This window comes from Ascaphus truei, chromosome 4, assembly GCF_040206685.1.
Source record: "Ascaphus truei isolate aAscTru1 chromosome 4, aAscTru1.hap1, whole genome shotgun sequence".
Taxonomy (NCBI): domain Eukaryota; kingdom Metazoa; phylum Chordata; class Amphibia; order Anura; family Ascaphidae; genus Ascaphus; species Ascaphus truei.
Window position 1 is genome coordinate 53,966,666 of NC_134486.1, and position 22,200 is coordinate 53,988,865.

The 22,200-nt window shown below is 39.9% G+C and overlaps 1 protein-coding gene across 1 annotated transcript in view; it reads right to left on the minus strand.

The window, feature by feature from the left end:
- Positions 1–22,200, minus strand: part of LRPPRC (leucine rich pentatricopeptide repeat containing) — a 129,966-nt gene that overhangs the window by 35,822 nt on the left and 71,944 nt on the right. Inside the window, exons 24-25 of the mRNA XM_075595782.1 lie at positions 11,158–11,282; positions 8,571–8,677 (exon numbers count right to left, since the gene is read on the minus strand). Coding sequence (XP_075451897.1) covers positions 8,571–8,677; positions 11,158–11,282 — 232 coding nt within the window. The remainder of the gene's footprint in view (positions 1–8,570; positions 8,678–11,157; positions 11,283–22,200) is intronic.

Below are 22,200 nucleotides of genomic sequence, written 5' to 3' on the forward strand. Positions count from 1 at the left end.
AAAAACAAAAAAAAAACCATGCATTCGAGATATGAATTTAGAATTCAACAGAGGGAGTAGTTTATGCCAACAAGACACGTGAACTCTCATATTTCCAACTCAAGACCTTCTGAGAAACCTAAACGTGGTGTTTTACACTAGCAATTTGTTTTTAACATTTTTATGAAAATGTCTGCATAGATTATCCTCTTGGTTTCTTGTAACATTATTTTTTCTGTAAACTAAGCACAGTACTGCTTTTGTATATTAAATCTAAAATGTAATACGTATTGTCTGAACTTTGTTGTGAACTCTGTTCACACTTTGAAGAGAATAACTGAATTTTCCGACACATTTTGCTACAATAAGTAGTGTGTTAATTACATATTTTTCCTTAGTAAACCGGGACCAAGGACTCCAAGCGATAAAACTATTCTTTATCCTTGGTGGTGACTGCGATTTCAATTTATATTTGTGAAGGATTGAGGGGAGATATTTTACTCATGGGAGGGACCCTACAGGGGAGAAGTATGGCTCAAGCTAGATAGCCGTGTGTATTAACCCTAGTCACATTTACAAGTCACGTGCTTAGAGGTGTGCCATTTGTGACATGCCATATAAAGAATAAAAAGGTTAAAATATCTAGATTGATTATATGTGAAGGGAACTTCAATATGACATTTCCAGGTGCTCTTAAAATCACACCTGTTTATCATCAAGTGCTGTGTTAACAAATCCTAGTAACTCATTCTGAGCTGCCAATGAAAAAAGAACGTTGCATATTTTGTTTTTTGGCAAATTTCAAGAACTATTGCACATTACTTAATAAAACCAGAATATGTACAAAATTGAGGAGTTTTAACATGTAAAATCTTAAACATTGTTGCAAATCCAGCATCATTTTGGTCAGTGGAATTGGCACTTTATTCAATGATCATACATTGTTGCATAAAAGGCATGTTGTGCCAGAACTTGTTCTGTTACAGGATTTACAGTTTTGATCCCAAGCCATGTAGGTAGAATTGCCAAATTGCTAGAGCTAACTGCAAGTAATAAGAAATGTACATAAATGAGCTGGGCTTAGAGATTTGCTAATTTGGCAACACGGCTCTTGTGGCATTTATCCAAAACGCCATGTTACGTAATTATATTCATTCCATGCAACTAGCCGCTTACTTGTTTTGCATAAAAACGTCAATGTTTTAAGAAAACACATAAATTGAAAATCATGGTGGCTGGTATACAAGGCGAGTCAAATCCTAGCTTTTAGGAAGCAGTACTGAAAAAACTTAATACGAATTGATATTCACAGTCAACATCGCCTGCTCTAAAGAGTCCTCTTGGTAAAATAATTTAGAACCAGGACTGTAACAGATATTTAGGGGGCTCGACAAACTGCGAAAGATACATTCCCCAAAGTGTAACTTAATTAATATACAGGAAGCATATGAAATGTGAACATCTCAATGTTATCAAGTGTGATGCATTTCTCAGCATCTAAAGCAGTATTTTTTAACCAGTGTTGCTAGGAACCCTAGGGTTTCCCGGGCATCTCCTCAAGGGTTCCCTGCCATTTTCTGGTCATTTAAAAAATGTATCAAATACAGAAGAATTTACAATGCATCTGATCACAGCAGCGCTATTAAGAGAGGGTTGGGGTTCCTTACAGTGCATCTGATCAAAGCTGTGCTATTACAGAGGGTTGGGGTTCTGAGAATTTCATGTCGGTTTACTCAACCAAAAAAAGGTTGGCAACCACTGACCTAAAGCATCACCAGGAAAAGTGGAAACGCTAGCAAAGAATCAAATATTAACTCTTTTTTCAATCTCATGTCTATATCCCTTACAAGTTATTTCTTTTTGTAACACATTTATCATCATGTCCTCTGATGTGCCAGCAAGCTTACACTAAACAGAATGACGGGCGTAGTTATTAAATAGGGGTAGCTGCAGAGCACAGAGTAAGTTAAGTGAAGCTTGGACAAGCTTTGGGAATGTGGCCACAAGCCTTCAGTCCAAAACCAATACAGAAGTGCTTACTTATTAATACAATGACTTGTTAAATACGTATACACTTGCCTGACACATCAAGTATTTTTACAGCATAATTGAAAATGTTAAACAATTGATCTACAGCATTATCATCTCATACAATCATACAATGGCACAGTGAAAAAAAATAATACGAGAATTATAGAAAGAGTATGTTGGTCGCATTTATGGGTAATCCTCTTCATGACCAGGCAACATGCAAGTGCTACATTCACTTACAACTTTCAATATCATTGCATTTCCAAATGCCAATGATCTAAATAGCTGAAAAGCTTCACAACTTAATATAGCAAATCCTCCCTTGTTCCAAACTGATTGAAAAGTCTGTCATTGCAAGGACAGCCGGGGTGCAACAGCTGATATTCTTGCATTTCATTTTGATATTGAGAACTGTTTTCACATGGACTGGATCTCAATCATCAAAAGAACATCTAGGTCAGATTAACTAAATCTCCTTGGCTTGCACAGTAGTCCATATTTGTAGCTTATCTCTTGCATCTGACTGAATTATAAACATTGAGTCTGGCTGGCAGGCTACAATAGAAGCAATCATTCCTATGCTACACTCAAAATCCAAGTTTTACAGTCAAGTTCACCTCTAAATGAAGCAGGATCATATGCAGGTTTTTATGCTTTGTATATATAAAATGGTCTTTTGAGATCACATATGACATTAACTATGTAATGCAAGAAGGTTGCCAGTATATTAAAAAAAAAAAAACCCCACTAAAATAAATATTCACTTTATTTGGTTAGAACAGGGATGCTCATCTTGTGTCCTCAAGGTCAGGTTTTCAGGATATTCCTGCTTCAGCACAGGTGGCTCAATCAGTCGCTGCTTCAGCACAGGTGGCTCAATCAGTCGCTGCTTGAGCACAGGTGGCTCAATCAGTCGCTGCTTCAGCACAGGTGGCTCAATCAGTCCCTGCTTCAGCACAGGTGGCTCAATCAGTGGCGGTCTTTGACTGAGTCACTGATTGAGCCACCTGTGCTTAAGCGAAGATATCCTTAAGCCTGACCTGTTGGGGGGCTTGAGGACCACTGGGTTAGAAATCACAACTAATGAATTACTGAAAATAAATGGGGGCCTGTAAGACTGCAGCAGGGATTGCAGGGTGTGTCGATCCTCTCACATCCAGGATTTGTAACCTGTAAGCAAGTTTCTCAACAAGGATCTCGGGGAACATGTCACACCATCCAATGCAGAATAAAAAAAAATATAATGGTATAACTAGCAGCATATATGCCTCAACATGTTCTAAGGGTAAAACCGATAAGAGTCAAACAAAATCATTTTGACTACCATATTTACTAAAATCCTTCTATTGTCACATTTTTGTAGTTGGTGTTTTGTTCGCATTCACTTATCACACAGACAAACCATTTAAAAATCACTAAAAAGTAAATAATGGGAAAGAACAATAGCAACAACAAAGAAAGCACAGCTTCTGCAAGTCACTAAAAACTATTAGCATATGGATGAAAGGCACAGACAGAAATTCACAATCAAATCTATCATAATTTGACACCTTCCCCCAAATAACTGTTTTCCAAACATGTCACATTGTTCACTGAAGAGGCTACATTTCAGAAGCCAGGCACAACTATTCACATACACCATTTATATCAAAACGGCAATTCATACTGCTACAAATCATCCAGTCTCTCCGCCTACAATATTTTTTTCATCTGCAATATCAAATAAAGTTCCCCGTTGATTCTATAATTCATACAAAAAGCAATCTAGATAAAATATGGTTGTAATCTCTGAATTTCAAACATTGAAATTGTTTCATTGTTTTTTTGTGGTAGATTAAAAAAAATAAGCAAAGCCAGTGGAGTCCAGCATCTTGAAATCTGTTGATAATGTAATGTATGTTACTATGTTGTGCGTAAGCCAGTTTAGTGGTAACATTCCACCTGACATCTGCTGGACCAAACTCTGGGATTCTATCTGAACCTGCAGTATAAAAGTTCTCCTTTTAAAGTAAAATTTCCAAAGCAAACTCCAAACGGTAACTGCAGCAAAAAAAATAAATAAAAAAAACCCCACTGCATTTGTTTTTTTAGGATAACATGTTCTACTTCCTTTAAATAAATTTAAAAAAAAGTAACTGTGCCTTGTATAATAATGCAGAGTATAGCTATATGCTTCAAATTTCATTCAATTCCCTTTCTATGTTCCTTAATAAAATCAAGATAAAGTTGCCTGAATCTGAAGAGCATTATGCCACTTGAAATGGTGATTCTCAGCACAGCACTTTGCCCACTGCCCTCCAACACAAAGAATATACGCACACTATGGTTCTGAAATCTCCCATCAAGGACCACTGAACACACAAGGTTTTAGGGATAACCAATGCACTTCCACACAGGTGAACGCACCTAATTTATATAAGAGGATGTTGGGTGGTTTCGCCTCAGATGCTTGCGCTGGCACCGGGCCCTGAGAATCGCCGACCTACACTAACATCCTCCCCCCCACATGGGTCATCTCAGATTATAGGCTAAAGATGATAAATTCCGGGCATTACTGAAATCCCTGCTCTCTGATTGGTTAAAATTCCGGGCATTATTCATTCAGTAATGCCCGGAATTTTTGCAGTTTGCAATGTGTTTATTTCTAGCCAATCAGCTTTTCCTTTTGTCAGAAAAGCTCTGAGACAGGGCAGGCGATTAGTCAGGAGGCAGGAACAGCTCTCAGACAGGGCAGGGGATTGGTCAGGAAGTAGCAGCAGGCTGTTACTCCTCCCCCTCCCTGGGTTCAAGTCTCTCGGCTTCGCCTCGGGCCTTCAACTCTTCCAGCCAGGGAATTATTGGCCAGTAATGCCCTGTTCCTCGGAGATTATTACTTAAGTACAAAGCATTTGAAGTGGACAATGGAGGTCTGATTATTTTTGCAGACTCCTATTAGTAACAGTGCATTTCAGGTTGGAATTTTTTTTTTTTTTTTTTTAAATTTCCATTAATCTCACCTTTTGTTTAACAGTAATTTGGATGAGATACACATGTTGATCCAAAAGACAAACAAAAACCTTACTATGTGTTTGCCAACACGACTCCAGCAAAGGCAATAATTATCTCCTGAGATCAATAAATAATCTGCCTATATTTTAAAGTGTTTAGCATACTACCGCAAATCTTTCCTTTCTAATATACCTACGGTATCCGCTTTGTTAAAATCTCCTTTCTAATGACAATGGGTGACCAGAGTAAAAGATACAATCCTTGCTAGACCTGTGTAAAAGTTACAATCCTTGCTAGAGCAGTGTAAAAATTACAATCCTTGCTAGAGCAGTGTAAAAGTTACAATCCTTGCTAGAGCAGTGTAAAAGTTACAATCCTTGCTAGAGCAGTGTAAAAGTTACAATCCTTGCTAGAGCAGTGTAAAAGTTACAATCCTTGCTAGAGCAGTGTAAAAGTTACAATCCTTGCTAGAGCAGTGTAAAAGTTACAATCCTTGCTAGACCAGTGTAAAAGTTACAATCCTTGCTAGACCTGTGTATTAATAAGCACTTTTGATGGTCGAGTTGATTGAAGGAATGCAATCATGTTCAATATTGCTTTGCACTGAGTCATGTTCAGTTTCATGTCCAGGATTCAGGAGGATGGGTTTGAATCTCTGAAGGTGAATTACTGAAGTTTTTTTTTTTTACATTATGGCCTCAAAGATTTAAAAATAGTCTAGAATATGCAGAACAATGAAGCTGATAACAGGCAAGACTCTGAAAAGCAAATGCACTAGTCAGGTAAACTGGGATATAGTTGAAAGATGGGAGAGAAGGAGGGAGTAATATGATGTACTACAAAGAAGACTTCCCAACGAGTCATGAGAGATGACAAATGTTCGATCTAGTATGGGCATGAAAGAAAGCTGCAGGCTCATGGCTTACATTTTAAATAAAAGCCCAAATCTAGCAGCAAAAACTGCATTATGCAGTTATTTTATAAATAAAATAATTTGCCTTTTCCTCAATTCAGATCTAGGAGCCAATAAAAAAAGTATACTATCGTCTACCTAGTGACCTGTAATGGCATAACATTTAAGCAAAGAAACTAAGACCAATTCAAGCTGTTCTGTATTTAAAGTATACATATAACGCGGATACATAGCAGGGCTCAAAATAAGGATCAGCTATTTAAACAATATCAGCTCACTTCGCCTGCAGCAGGAGAGATTTTCTGCAGGCAGAGGCGACAGGGAGGCGTGTCGGGGGCACAGCCATGATGTCTCAGAGCTGGTTCGCTCTCCCTGGCCGAACCGCTCACATGATCCAGCCGTCGCATGGGAAATATAAACTGATCTCCCCGTCGCGCATGTGCACACGCACTATCCGAAAATGCATTGGTGTCCTAGTGTTAGTTTTCACTCGCGCTGTCTCCTGCACTATGGACGCAGCCTAATTCTAGCCATGAAGAGGTGTAGCAGAATGCAATGGATCACATTCCTTAGCTGGCTCAGGGCATAAAGGAAAGAACAAAACACTAAGCGCTTACCCCAAGTCACGACACAGAAATGAAGGAATGATAAAAATCTAATAATAATAATAAATCCAAAAGGTTAATTACACAATCACCAAAGAAAACCTTCGGTCCCCTCTGCTTCAACCCGGTATAGGGATCATCCAAATCCCTCAAGGATACATAAAAAACAGGGGAGCAAGGGGTTAATACTTGCAGGTACAAAAACTAGCAAATATTCGTAGATCTTAGTGATAATCACCCTCCTGATAAGGGCTGATATGGGTGATGGTAATAATAATAGACTTACACGGCCCTGTGTAAGCGTGGGTACACAATGGTATCTTTGATATATCCTCCAAATAGTCCCAAGGGGAGGAGCAGGGGTAGTGGTGGTATTGGTAGTAATATCGAAATACTTACACGGCCCTGTGTAAGTAAAGATGTGGTAAAGTGGTCTGTGGGGTTCAGCTTAACCCTTCCAGGATGTAGACCAAAATCAAGGCACCAATAAAAGTTCTTTCAATGAGAACTGCAGTCAGGACTCGCCTCTTGGGGTAAGACAGTCCTTCTTATTCTCCCCGATCCAGCAGTTCAGGGGTTGAGTGAGGCACAGTGTCAGTATAGAGTTTTAAACAGAATATTTATTAGATTAAAACAGCCGCACAGATAAACACAAAGATAGCACTCACATAAAATAATCTTCTTTAGGCTTTTCTCCGTATGCCAGTGGAACTCTCTAGCCGCAAGGGCTGCTCAGCTTCCGCGTCCGGAGGCACTTGGCCACTTTACCACATCTTTACTTACACAGGGCCGTGTAAGTATTTCGATATTACTACCAATACCACCACTACCCCTCCTCCTCCCCTTGGGACTATTTGGAGGATATATCAAAGATACCATTGTGTACCCACGCGTACACAGGGCCGTGTAAGTCTATTATTATTACCATCACCCATATCAGCCCTTATCAGGAGGGTGATTATCACTAAGATCTACGAATATTTGCTAGTTTTTGTACCTGCAAGTATTAACCCCTTGCTCCCCTGTTTTTTCTGTTTTTTATTTTTCAGGGCATAAAGGACAACAAACAGAACCAAAGTTAACATTCTAGGACCAACTGAAGGACTTGGGAACACCACAATGAGAGATACAACACAACACCCCACACATCCTATGCATAAGGCATCATTTGCTCCATGCTGACACCCGAATCTGGTTGCGTATGTTCAGACTACAAACTGTTATGCTACCCTTTTGCACAGTTTTGTATTTATATTTACATGCCACCCCTTGACCAAAACAAACAACATTTAAAAAGAGCGATTGCAATCCCATCTTGGATTAGGTGACGTATAACGGTGTTGACATCTTGGCTTGTAACGCAAGCAAGGAAAAAAAAAAAAAAAAAAAGGAGGGGGAGGGGGGAGGAAAATAATCACTTTCTGGGCAAACTCTGCATCTGCTCTTTGACTTATCAATTTCAGGAAGCAAAATTTCAATCAAGTCTAGATAATATATACTAATCCCAAGCAGACCAAGTTTGTCACCTACCACTTCCTCTAAGCAGCTTACCATAGTGGGGGGGAAAAAGACGACATTTTAAATGAAATGCCAAACAGTAGCAGACAGCACTTGTTTGGCTGATTAACTTGAAGACGAGCATTACGACCAAATCTGAGCAAAGACAGCCACAAATTAAATTCCAGTGCTTTTAAGCACAACAAAGAATTCCTTGGCAAAGAGGATTAGCAATGTTACACCCAGGAATGCTAGTTTAATTTAATTGTACCACAATCCAAGATTTATTATGCAAATATAATTTTTATACAGAACACTAAATTTAACAAATGTAAGGAAACAGATTAAATGCACAGACAAGTCTGCCTCCTCTGAACTGTAATTACACTGATCAAGGAGTATTTCTTTAGCTGGCCAACTTTTTTTTTTGCCCTCATTATTGGCACTGAATCCTATTAACATGAATCAGAAGTATAATTAAAGGTTAAAATATTAAGTGTATTCCAATTAAGCATCTACATGACATTGTGATTAGAGGACTGTAGTTAAAATCCCACCTCGATGATCTTCCTGGCCTCTTTGTACTTTCCAGTCTGGAGGAAGGCAAAGAGGAGGTCATAGAGCATGGTCATTTCACCTCGCTCTTGACTCACATGGTCCATTGCTGTAAAAAAAAAAAAAAAAAAGTCATATGGTTTAGGATATTTTAGTTTTATCTGCATTCCGTTTTTTTTTACTAGAAAACTATAGTAATTCAAAACGCTGAAAACTATGTGTCCTTTGTTAGGCTTTGTCCCTGCTGGCGCTGAGCGCGCTCATGCTTGGAGAGCTCTCCAAGCATGAGCGGCGGGTGTCCTTTAAATTTTCGCAAGCGCTTGCGCGCGCGGGGGGGGGAGAGGGGCGCTGCAGGGGAAGCTGAGCGCGCTAGGAAGTTTAAAAAATTTGTTTATCTAAGCGTCGGTGAGCGTGTGTGCCCGCGCGTGAGCAGAGACGTGTGTGTGTGTATGTGTATGTATATATATGTGTGTATATATATGTATAAATATATATATAAATATATATATATATATATATATATATAGATATGTATTAGGCCTGTAAAACTATAGGTCTGAGAACTTTACTTTAACTATCTCTAAAACAGGAGGTGGAACCACAAACATTTAATTTAAAAAAAATCTAATTTTAGTCTCTATTAATATTTACCTTGCTGATATACACGCTATATGCATATCTCCAAATGTGTGTAGATATATAAATAACTGTACACACACACACACACACACACACACACACACACACACACACACACACACACACACACACACACACACACACACACACACACACACACACACACACACGTGCGTGCCACTTAAACAGGTGCATAAGCAAACATAAACGTGAGCAAAACAAACCTATTCATTATAGTTATTGGCAGATCAGAAATAATTGAGGCAAAATATCATGTTCAGGTAATTTATCCTCCTACTCAACATGTTAAAAGCTCTCTAATATGAATGAATGTTTTAATAAATATTAATTTAGCAACAAAAGCAAGAAGAAAAGCAATATGAGCAATGTACTGTAGTCCATTTCATATTATACATGTTCAAAAGCTAAAGGCGACTCACTTGCAGATCAAATTACAAAGTTTATGGCTATCATACACAAAAGCAGCCGAGGATGTTGATCAGAGTAGGGGTATGAAGTTTCAATAACATCTAGCTACTTATGCTTTATTCATTATCCAGGAAAACATGGGAGGGCATCAGGGTAATATTGTGAGCATAATATCTGTCATTCATAGCCTTTGTACCAATGCATCGAGTAAGCATGGACTATTTGGCTGAAAAGACTGCACTACAGGAAGGCTTGTAATTAAATACTCAGGGTCGCTAAATGTTCTATATGCTACTAAAAAGCTTTAATCTTTGCGTCTCATAGGTACATTTCTTTTAAAAATGGATTGGGAGCTTACAAATTAGATGTGTCCTAGCAGCAATGCGATGACATGAATTAGGCATTGTTAGCCTATACAATTCAAATTACACTTGGGCTCCTTTCAACTGCAATGGATAACCACTTATATTGTGCTACTAGTGAAACTGATCAAGTGCTATTACTCAAAAACATGGCAAAAACAAACCAGCCCTACAAAATAAAGCCTGGAACATTATTCCAAGAGCCTAAGAGTTTGTGTATACACTTCAACTGAGAAAGCTCCAATGCCAAATCATTTATATCTAATTTCTTTACTGCAAACAAGGGTAAACAAAAACAAACATAAAATAATGGTTACTTGCTAAAAAGCTGATACGGTGCATGTGATGTGGAGCAAAGTTCTAGTTACAATAAACATATTTGGAACGATAACTTGTATCATACCAAATGTAAAAAGATAAATGGTCCTAGTTGAAAATGACATGTGTGTGCTTCATCAAAACTGAAGCAGCGGTGCTCTGTTTTCCAGCAATGGCCAACAGGGAGACAGCTATTTTGGATATTTGTTGAAAGAAACATTATGCAAGAGGGTACAGTGTCTGTAATGTTTTAGCCAGTGTATTGTTTGAATAGGTTAACGTCACCTCCAAGTGTCTAAGAAGTGCATTTCTGTTGTTGTTTTCTTTTATAGTGAAAAATAAGGGAAACACTCAGAAATAGGTAGAGTAAAGCTCTATTCAACAGTTTCGTAGAAAAAAAATCCAATTTATTTCAGGAACAGTGGAAAGTACGTTTCATGACCGGATGTAGGTCCTTGTTGAACCTGAAATGTTGTACCCTCCACTGTTCCTATTCCTGGGAGTTTTTCCCTGTTTTTTTAATTCTATTTTTACCTATTGTGTTGACATACAAGTTGTCTACCTCTGTGATATCCCATACCCGTACACCACACTTTTATAGTTTTACAATTGTGCAACTCGCTGCCATCTGTATTTTTGGCCGCAGGATAAAGGAAAATATCCATTCTGGGATAAAGGAAAACCGCAGAAATTAACTCAATTTACTTCCAGCAACTTCTCCATGGTGTAAAATAATGTAATTAAAAAAAATAAAAAAAAATTATGAACGCAATGGGCAAGGACTTCACAGAAACAAATATAAAAAAAAGTAGAAAATAAAAACAAAAAAAATTCTACCCACCTTTCTGTAGCAAGTCAGTATCTCCTTTCTCCACCAACCTACAAAGTATGTCATGGAGTCGAGGCATGCAGTTGTACTTCTTACTACATTCAAACGTAGCATCCAGGGCAGCAGAGACGTCTCCTCTAAAGCAGGCAAAACATTAGGGTGGAGTTATTAAAAAAAATCCAGGAGTGTGAAGTTTTATATCCACTTTGCAATACCCAATCTGAACTCAATTCATAATGTGAAAGTGAGAATGTATGGTTACATTTCAGAATCGTGCTAAATAAATTCATTATATTATATATTATTATTAATTATAATATATTATATATTAATTAATTAATGCTTCTTAAGCTTATAAAATAACCTACTGATGTAGCCCACCTAATGTTACTTGCAACCATGGCAGAGTTTATTCATGGTTCCGCAGCAGCATGTCATCAATTAATTTTATTCCCCTCCCCCCCTCGCTGTGGCTTACCGGGAAAGGGAAAATTTTTTTAAATAAAAAGCCTAGGTGAGCTACACTGGACCGGTCAGACGCAGGGTTGCCACCTGCTACTGAAGGTCAACCCAGAGGGGGGAAAAAAAATCCATTACTTGGTGTGGTGGTGCAGCGGCGTCACCCGGCATCCTGCTACAATTTCCCCCTCCAACTGCAACTGCAGTGAAGATGGCTGCGAGGTGTCAAATGGACGACACGTTGCCGCGGCAACTGGCCAGTACGTGACGTCATGTAGCAGCTGGTTGCCGTGGCAACGCGACGTCAAATAGCCATCTTCATGCAGTTGGAAGGGGAAATTGCAGCAGGCTAAGGAAGGGTGCCAGAGACGCCGCCGCACCACGCCACCCGTAGCCCGGACATAAGTTCCCGAAACCCGGAGTCTCCGGGTCAAACCCAGAGAGGTGACAGCCCTGGTCAGACGTGAAGGTGCTCAGAAGTGGTATTTTTATTTGCTTTACACAGAACATAACTTATTTTGTGTTTGGTTGTAAATACTGACAGTAGGGGCAGCATGCCAAGCTACAATAAGGGTCCAGGCAGCTTGCTTCTGTGAAGATGGCTACCCAAAGTAAGGGTTAAACTGAGCCATCTCAGAGTGACAAAATGGCCTACACCCTCGTCATAGCATGTTAAAGCTGCAGTTCAGTCTTTTTTTTTTTAATTAATTTTTTTACTTCAATAGTTTCATGTGGGCAATCTCTAATTACCTAAAGAACTGTATAGCTGCCAGTCAATTCGTTCTCCATGTATTGATAGGTGAAATTTGGTGACATAATTAGAGCTGGCATATGTTTTTATTTGCTTCTGTCAGTCAGTGGAAGCTCATGAATATTCATGAGCACTCCCTGCACTGACATGTGCTAGAGGGAGGACAGGGCTGACAAAGGGGTGTGCCAGGGCGTGTGACAGGACATGAAGGGGCAGTGCCTTAGCAAATGGCTGTTAAAATAGAATACAAGAAAATTGGTCTTTCAAAGTTGTTTTTTTAAATACAGAAAATGCTAAAAGTATTTTTTCTTACTACAGAACTGATTTATTAAAAAAAATACACATGCAGGATATTGACTGAACTGCAGCTTTACGTGATGCTATGTATCATTACTATCTAAATGCATTTGTCTGTGTGACCATGTGGCTAGGCTAGCAACAAGTGGCTGCGTGATAGGGACACGAGTCAGAGGGCTGGCCTTTGTGTAGGCTAGGTGGAGTGTTAAGGGAGTTGGGGTGGGATGTAACCGCCTGCTGGGAGACTACTTACTCCAAAGCTGGAGCATTGTCCTCAACCCCCCTTGCTCTCGATTGGTCAGCAGCCGGTCTTTCATATTTCAGATGGAGGACAGGACAGTAAAAAAGCTGACCCCACTCAGTTGTTCTTAGGTAGTGTCAGTCTTAGAGACTACCTGGTTGAGAACTGAGAAACCTGGAGACGTCACTCCAGACTACTGGAGTCAGAACAGATAATGGCCGAGACAAGGATAAACTAGCTTGGGCAGCACCTTCAACCTAGAGAGCTAGGAGTCCCCTATACCCAGAGTTTGTGGCGAATTATTGCCTTGTCTTTGTATTGTGTTTCTCCGGTCAGAATAAACTATTGTTCATTTAACTCATATTCTGCCTTGTGTTTGAGATCACTGGTGAATGTGTTGTCTATCTTTACAGCCACTTCCAGGTTCACATTGCAAAGCCTCCCACTGATGAGAACCGAAAGGTGGAAGCATCTGGCAGAGTAGATATACTGGCTATGCACTTCTTAAAGCTACAGACCAACCAATGTACTACATGTTTTTGTTTTAAGAAAATCAGTTTTGTACACTATGAGAAAATACTTGTAGCGTTTTTTTAAATCAACTATAAATTACATTTTGTAACAAGCATTATTTGTTTCTATAGCAACCATTTACAAAGTGACATCCCCTTCCTCTTCTGAAACAGGCTCTGGCACACCCCTTTTTGAGCCCTGCCCTCTCTTTAGCAGTGCACCAATTGTATCTAGTGACTGCCTGGTCACATGATCTTCCCCACAGAACTTTGCATCTTTGGTCCTCTTCTGCTGCACTGACGGCCATTTAGTGAACCCCCGAAGCCGAATCGTCACGGATCGATCACAGGAGAATGGATCGATTGGTAACTTAGCTAATTACTTATTGTGTGGATTGTATTGATGCACATATTAAAGGGGAAAAAAATTATATAATAAAAAAAAATGTCAGCTTGGACTGCTGCTTTAAACCCAGGCTGTGCTGAAAAAGCCGTTTAACACAGCAGGCATAAGCTTATAGGGCTCCATGCTTAAACGGATAAGAAGCAAAAGAGGATACTGAGTGCTCATTTGTATTTCATTACCCAGAATCCCTGCCTGCAATGGAAGCATTGTATGCCAACAGATAATGGGATAAGGGCAGGCTTGCATACCTGTCAGACATTTGAATGTGCTCACAAGTGGTATTTTTATTTACTGTCAATATATCTATGTACATACAGCTAAGCACATATAAAAGTGACCAATTACAATTTCTACAGGAACAACACAAACAAACAAAAAAATCTACCAACTGCCATTAACTCATGTAGAATCTGCCACATTGTTCTGCCGCAAGCGTCAGGGATTCTCATACTCTCTATTAGGACGGTCCAATGAAGGACGCATGCAAAACAAATAGAGAAGACAATCTTATTAAAGCAGTTTACATTGCTTTAAATCAGGGGTGCGCAAACTTTCCCCGCTGCGCCCCCTCTTTACCTTATTTTTGGTGTCAAATGCTGCCGCAGGGTAATGTGACCCCGCAGCATCATTTGACGCCGCTTTGCTGAAGACAAGGTAAGAGACATTGTAGAGAACTCACGCGATCTCCCGGCATTTAAATGCCTTGGGGAAGAGCGCTGGGCCTCTGTAACCGCCCGCGCACCCCTGCTTTAAAATGACTGATGTGTCTTCTCTTTGAAATGTAAGAATGCATAACAAACTGTTTATTTTATTACATAGTAGATGAGGTTGAAAAAAGACGTAGGTCCATCAAGTTCAACCTATGCTAAATTTAGACAACAGATACTTTATCCTATATCTATACTTACTTATTGATCCAGAGGAAGGCAAACAAAAAACACCAGTGTCATATCATCCAATGATATCTCATAAGGGGAAAAATAAATTCCTTCCGGACTTCAAGAATTGGCAAATCGGATTAATCCCTAGATCAACATCCTTCCCATAAATACTTATTTGGTATATCCCTGTATACCTTTCCTATCTAAAAAGATGTCCAACCTTTTTTTTGAACAAATCTATTGTATCTGCCATCACAGTCTCCATGGGTAATGAATTCCACATTTTAACTGCCCTTACTTTAAAGAACCCTTTCCTTTGTTGCTGGTGAGATCTTCTTTCCTCCAACCTTAAGGGATGGCCCCGAGTCCTTTGTACTGCCCGTGGGATGAATAGTTCCTTTGAAAGGTCCTTGTATTGTCCCTGAATATATTTGTATATAGTTATCTATATATATATATATATATATCTGTATAGACGCCTCTTTCCTAATGTAAATATATCTAATTTAGCTAGCCTCTCCTCATAAGTTAGAATGTCCATCCCCTTTATTAATTTGGTGACTCTTCTCTGCACTCTCTCTAGTTCCATAATGTCTTTTCTTAGGATTGGTGCCCAAAATTGTACTCCATATTCAAGGTGTGGTCTTACTAATGCTTTGTAAAGGGGCATAATTATGTTTACTTCACTTCCATCCATTGCCCGTTTGATGCAAGATAAGATCTTGCTTGCCTTTGCAGCTACTGCATGACATTGGGCACTATTGCTAAGCCTGCTGTCTACAAGCACTCCTAAATCCTTCTCCATCAAGGATTCCCCCAAAATATCTCCATTTAATTTGTAAGTCGCCTTTTTATTCTTGCATCCCAAATGCATACTACACGCAAAAGGAACCCGCACAGCTAGTGTTAGACCACAGTGAGGTGCTGACTGGATGGAGACGTGATAATATCATACAGAAGAAAAAGGACCCAGTCTTGCAGCACTCAATCACTCAGAATGTAATGTTGTAAATTTAAAATGTACTTTATTGATAACCTTGAATAAAAAATAGGGGGTTAAAACGTAATTAAATGATGATAAACAGCTCGTGACTGTATCCTTAATACCCCACCTACGGTAAGGTGGGTAGGTGTAAATAGAGTCCCTAATAAATATTGGGGATCAAGCGCTACGGATAGTAGCTACCTAAAAATATAGGAAAAAGGAGCCTCTGAGAGCCCACTTGAAGACACTCTCCTTGCGAGTGTATCCAGGCGTATGATACGCACTAAAGTGATACACTGAAGAAGCGTTCACTACGTGAAACGCGCGCGTCGGCAGTTTACCTCCTGCACACGCGGGAAGCTCATTTATTTAAAATGCAGCAGCATTCTGATATTTATCAGCGTCTGTGTACATCCTAAGCTTCCCTGCCTGTGCATGTTACATGGGATCGCGCTGTATAACACTATCGCGGGATCCTCCAGCCTGAGGGGCTATTGAGTTGCTCACCTTCAGACAGGCAAGTCCTCGAGCACATCAGCGCTGATATAACCAGGATCAGCGCTGATGTAGGGGACTGTGCGTTATTAGTTAGTTCCTCCACTTGGTTACAGATATAGGTCAGCTGATCTTTGAGAGGGAAGGTGGTGCGCATATGGGTTTCACTTACAAAACCCTGGTTCAACCATCCTTACACCACACTCTTTTGAGCTGAACATTTGGCTTGTGTATTATATATTAACCCTTTATCTGCTGAACAGCAACGCAGGGGGTTACAGCCCACAACATCACATTCATTTGATTAGTGCTAACCCTCCTGTGCCACTGCATACACGTTGGAAGTTGCCTTTATGCCATTATTCACCCTTTGTGCGCAGCAAAGTATCACGCTCACGTCAGGGTATTTGCATATATATACCTAGTATCTGCATCTGGCTCCTTATACAGCGTCCATTGGGCAGCAACAGCAGATAACACTGACAACCTATATTGACACGAGTTAAGGTTTACCCTGATTAACAACAACCTACCTCACCTACAGTTTAGGTGTCTATAGGATTACTTTATGCCTTAGCCAATGCAATACTATCCTGTATCTCTCTACGCAGTATGTCCATGAGTCTGCACCTATGATCAAGAGTGGGGGCTACACAGGTTCTTACCATAGACCTGGCTCACACAGTACATATCTATATCAGGGACAGACATCACATAGGTCTAACCAAGCGCACATTATGCCATACTAAATACTGTACCTATCCTCAGTGTATCACTTTAGTGCGTATCATACGCCTGGATACACTCGCAAGGAGAGTGTCTTCAAGTGGGCTCTCAGAGGCTCCTTTTTCCTATATTTTTAGGTAGCTACTATCCGTAGCGCTTGATCCCCAATATTTATTAGGGACTCTATTTACACCTACCCACCTTACCGTAGGTGGGGTATTAAGGATACAGTCACGAGCTGTTTATCATCATTTAATTACGTTTTAACCCCCTATTTTTTATTCAAGGTTATCAATAAAGTACATTTTAAATTTACAACATTACATTCCGAGTGATTGAGTGCTGCAAGACTGGGTCCTTTTTCTTCTGTATGATATTATCCCAAATGCATAACCTTACATTTATCTGTATTAAACCTCATCTGCCATTTACCTGCCCACGTTTCCAGTCTCTCCAAGTCTTTCTGAAGAGAAATTACATCCTGCTCTGATTCTATTACCTTACACAATTTAGTATCATCAGTAAAGATGGAGACTTTGCTCTCGATCCCAACCTCAAGGTTATTAATAAACAAGTTAAATAGCAGGGGTCCCAGTACCGATCCCTGAGGTACTCCACTCACGACTTTAGCCCAACCTGAAAAAGTTCCATTTATGACAACCCTCTGTTGTCTGTCCTTTAACCAGTTTTCAATCCAGGTGCATATGTTATTACGGAGTCCAATTTTCTTTATTTTGTACACCAACCTCTTGTGTGAAACCGTATCAAAAGCCTTTGCAAAATCTAAGTAGACCACATCAACTTATGAACTCTGAATCACAAAATACATTATAGTTAAGAGTGCATTAGCTTACTAAATTTAAAAAAAATAATATTTAAAAAAAAAAAAGAGACGGTCTGCACTTCTGACAAGCCAGTTACAATAATAAAATCATTTTTACATCAAGTTAGTTCCCAAACAGATTAAATAAAACATCAAGACTACAACCACGTTCCATAATGGACCAATTGTAATTTGGACAACTTTTCAAGACACGTTTATTTATTTATAAAATGTTTTACCAGGAAGTAATACATTGAGAGTTACCTCTCGCTTTCACGTATGTCCTGGGCACAGAGTTATGATGACAAAAACATGGTTACAAATATATAGTTGCATTAAGTGAAGAGGGTTATACATTATATACAACAGAGCAACAGAGCTGCACCGAAACGGATTTTAAACAACCCCTCTTCATGATCACAGGTTAAATTGATAAGGTTGAACTTGCTTAATATCTTAGATTTCACTAAACCAACATGGAGTATCACACAATTTGCCAACTCAATAACAAAAACAACCTTGTAATGCCTTTGTAATACCCACTGAAAGCAGCTGCTTCCTCAAAAAGAAAATTTCCCTGTCACATTTTGCTTGCCTAGGAATTAAATGCTTTTCATACCCTACTGTCAAGCTGCTAACGGTTTTTTATCCATGGCATAAAACGTGTGTTGCCATGGGACTGAATTACTATTTTACACTGATTAAGATTTGAGGTTGTGCTAAAAAGTAAAATATAGATGCAGGAGAAACATTTTATTGCAATAATACTGACAAAGGGTGAAAATGAGCCTTCCATGATGGATCTGTATCTCACTTCCTCTCGCTAAGAACTGTTTACAGTGCATCTCCTGGCACCCCATTGAGACATTTGAATTTTTGTCATTTGGGGTGAAGACTAAATTGCAGGTTAATTTCAATGCCGCAAGTAGATGCTGCTAGCTAAATAAAAGCACACAGACTAGACTGGTTAGATTACTGCCATGCCACAGGCATACTATGGTCGCTACCATACATTAATATACAGCTCGATGGTAACCGTATTTCTTCAGACTTCCAACGCATTGACATTTTTTTTATTCTTTCCTGGATTTCCGTTTTATTCCAAACTATGGTTTTCTATTTCTTGCCATTAAACACAACATAAATATATATATCAAATATATATATATATTTATTATATGCAGATCGTGCTTTTGTGTTAAAGGGGTTATTTCATTCAGGAATAAATTCAGCTTTTCAAAATGATTCCAAAACAATTATCCAAGGACTGTCTATACCCAAATTCCCACAGCATGAATAGAACGGTTTTTAGGTCAAAACGATTAATTAATGAACAATTATGGTGCCAGTCAAACGGACATGCTAATTGACTTTGGTCTCTAAATGCCTGATTTAAAAGATATTCTGCATGCACACACAGTGATGGAGGGAGTTGTAAACTAATGAAAGGTGCAGGGGGAATGAGAACAAAAATTATCAGAGGTACAAACATTTGCAAGGCGGACATCTTTTTGAAAGCACCACCACAGCACAACATTTTATATATATTTTTTTTTTGTTGGTCCGCAATATGTAAATTATATACTTCTAAAGGACCACCAATAATTGCTATCCCTGGTTATATCTCTATTAGTGTTGAGGATCACAGGGATGGGTACCACTGTAAAAATGTAAAGATCAAGCAACCAGAGCATGGGAAGAGGCGCCAGAACGTGCCAGGGATGGAGAGATACAAAATTGAAAGGGTGGGGCATATGGTAACAAAACTACAATTTGCACGAACAAACAAAATGGCCGAGAAAAAACATTCTGCATATAAGCTGGGAGTCCTGTGGAAACCCTGCACTGGATGACTGCAATTTCAATATCCTATTTCTTGCACTTTTAGTAAAAGGAAGTTTTCCTTGGCTCAGACTTAACGCAAAACTACCAAATCTCTGGAAGGCTCAGCAAGGTTTACGGGAGTCAGTAATCTAGGGGAGATAACGCCGAGTGGGGCGCTCTTAAAATGTAGATTGAAAGGTTTTGTTTTCAGCGCATTGAATTAAAGGATTATAACTCGCGTGAAATTCACATAGGTTGGTCAAACAGTTTAGATGTGTTTCTCCTATAAAGATACTGGACTTTTCCCCCCATAAAACATTTAACTTTCACATACAGTTGTAACCCCTTGTGTAATGCCAGCAACAAACTCACAGCCCCCTGGCAGGTTCCTCTCCAGTGTGCTATGGATGTGAATGGCTGCTGTTATGGACATGACCAATGACAAAGGCTGTGAAAGAGGTGGCACCAAGTGGGAGAGGAACCTTTTAAGAGGGGCGCCCATGGCACGGGGAGTCAGATCTGTACGAGCCTTCAGGCTCGATCGAGTGTAACCGGGGGACAATCTGAGTCCCACTGAGAGAGAGCGGAGATCCACTGGAGGGAGAGCAGTATCTTGCGCAGCAAGGCCAAGCAGATCTGTGCCGGAAAGCGCAGAGAGGCTCGATCGCCGTCAGAGGGGACCCTCAACGGATGCAGTTAACAGTGGTACCGAAGCACCTCTGAAGTACAGACCAGGTAAATTTGAATGCATTAAGGGCTCCAACTGTGTCGGCACCATTTACATAGGCCCATATGCCCAGGATTGGGTGGCCAACTCCTAACTGACATATAGATAAAGAAATAGTCCAGGCACTCTGTCTTCCAAAAGAGAGCATTTAAAACAGCATTAAATACTCTTTTGGAAGACCGAGTGCCTGGACTATTTCTTTATCTATATGACTCCTTGGGGACCTTGCAGGACGATCCCCCTTGGTCCGTGTGCACCGGCAGGTGATATCTATTATTGAACAGTTGTGTGTGTGCCAGATCACCCTTCTACATTAACTCCTAACTAACACCAACATACACCTGCGCAGCATTTATGTGTAGTGTTGTGATATAAACTGTATTACATGTGTATTAGTGATCCTTTGACGACTATCAATGTGATCTTAAGTATTAGTACCTGTCATATGAAAGCAGTTGTATTACAAACGCTGTTTATTTATTAACCGCTGTCGGACCTCAGCCACGTGTGTTGTATCGATTATTAATAAAGGGCTCAAGCCCCCACCTCAGCATTAGGCATCATTCTCGGGCCTAGAACTAAGAGGGGTTACCGTAAATGGAAGTCATGGTGAGAAATTAAAGTCACCAACCCAAAGAACTAACTACTCACAGGATAGGACTAATGTACAAATTCAAACGTCTCGGGCAAGCTTTATATGAAAACGGGATGACAGTTTCACTGAATTTAATATTAAAATGATCATGGCAGTAAAGACGGCTGCATAAAGGGGAGTGAGAAGTGCTTGCAAAAATGCTTCTCTATATGCAAATTAGCATTTTTCAACAAACAAATAATGCACGGTATTCACTAAGCTCCAGACACCGACTATTACTGGGCCAAGTGAAAAATGGATATCACAATTTTTTAACCTGGTTTACTGTAAAACCGTCCGGATCGGTAAGCAATTTAAAGCAGCAGAACGCGCGGCTGTGTTTACCAGCTCCGGGGTCCCCCACGGGGAGAGTAACCCTGTTGCTGCCTGCTCCAAGTACCCAGCACCGGTTGGCGGTATACTACACATTCAATGTCCCAGGCCAGAGAACAACACGTCCGCCACAGAAAGTCTTGCCCCCCAACGGCCACTAGAAAGTCGAGTTGTCATCAGTTGGAAAGGATGGCATGATAGCGGCTTTTAAAAAATAGATAAATTAAGCTTTTCAACAAATAATAAAATTAAAACTATTACAGCAGCAACTGGGAATACGGTCCTAGAAGCGGCAAATGCAGCCGACTATTTCTTCCAGGGTAAATGATTATTTTTGTTTGGTGTGGAAAGTAGGAAGTGCCGCTCTAATCCAATTGGCTTATGCAAACAAATATAGCCATGCTAAAGGCAAATATTTAGCTGGAATGGTCGTTCCGCGCTAGGGATATCACTGTAAGTAGTCCCTCTTGCAGCCGTCAGTCAGGGGGACTCCACACATCCCCTGTAAAGGTAAGCTCCCAAGCAAGAAAAACAAGTGACAGGCAGGCGCACTGAGGGACAATAAACACTTTAATATTAAAGTGTTTATAGTCCCTCAGTGCGCCTGCATGTCACTTGTTTTTCTCAAATATTTAGCTTCTTTTAGTTTCCTGGAAATTAACTGCAAATTGAGTTTCTTAAGGGCCTCTGAATGGGGCAGTGTTTGTCAATTAATTGTTTTCTTTCCGCTTCGGTCACCCTGTCCTTATCAGATCAATACAGGTAAGGGGAGGAGGGGGGGGGGGGGGGTGAGGCTGTGGCCAGGCAAAGCCTTGATGAACATACAGCAACAGACAAAAAGAGATGCCAGAGGAAATTAAATCCCTCTTAATTCTCAGTTTATCATGTTTCCAAACTAATTTAAAAAAAACCCCACTAAGATTGTCAGATTCAGCTTTTGAGCCTTTTTTCCCAGTCATGG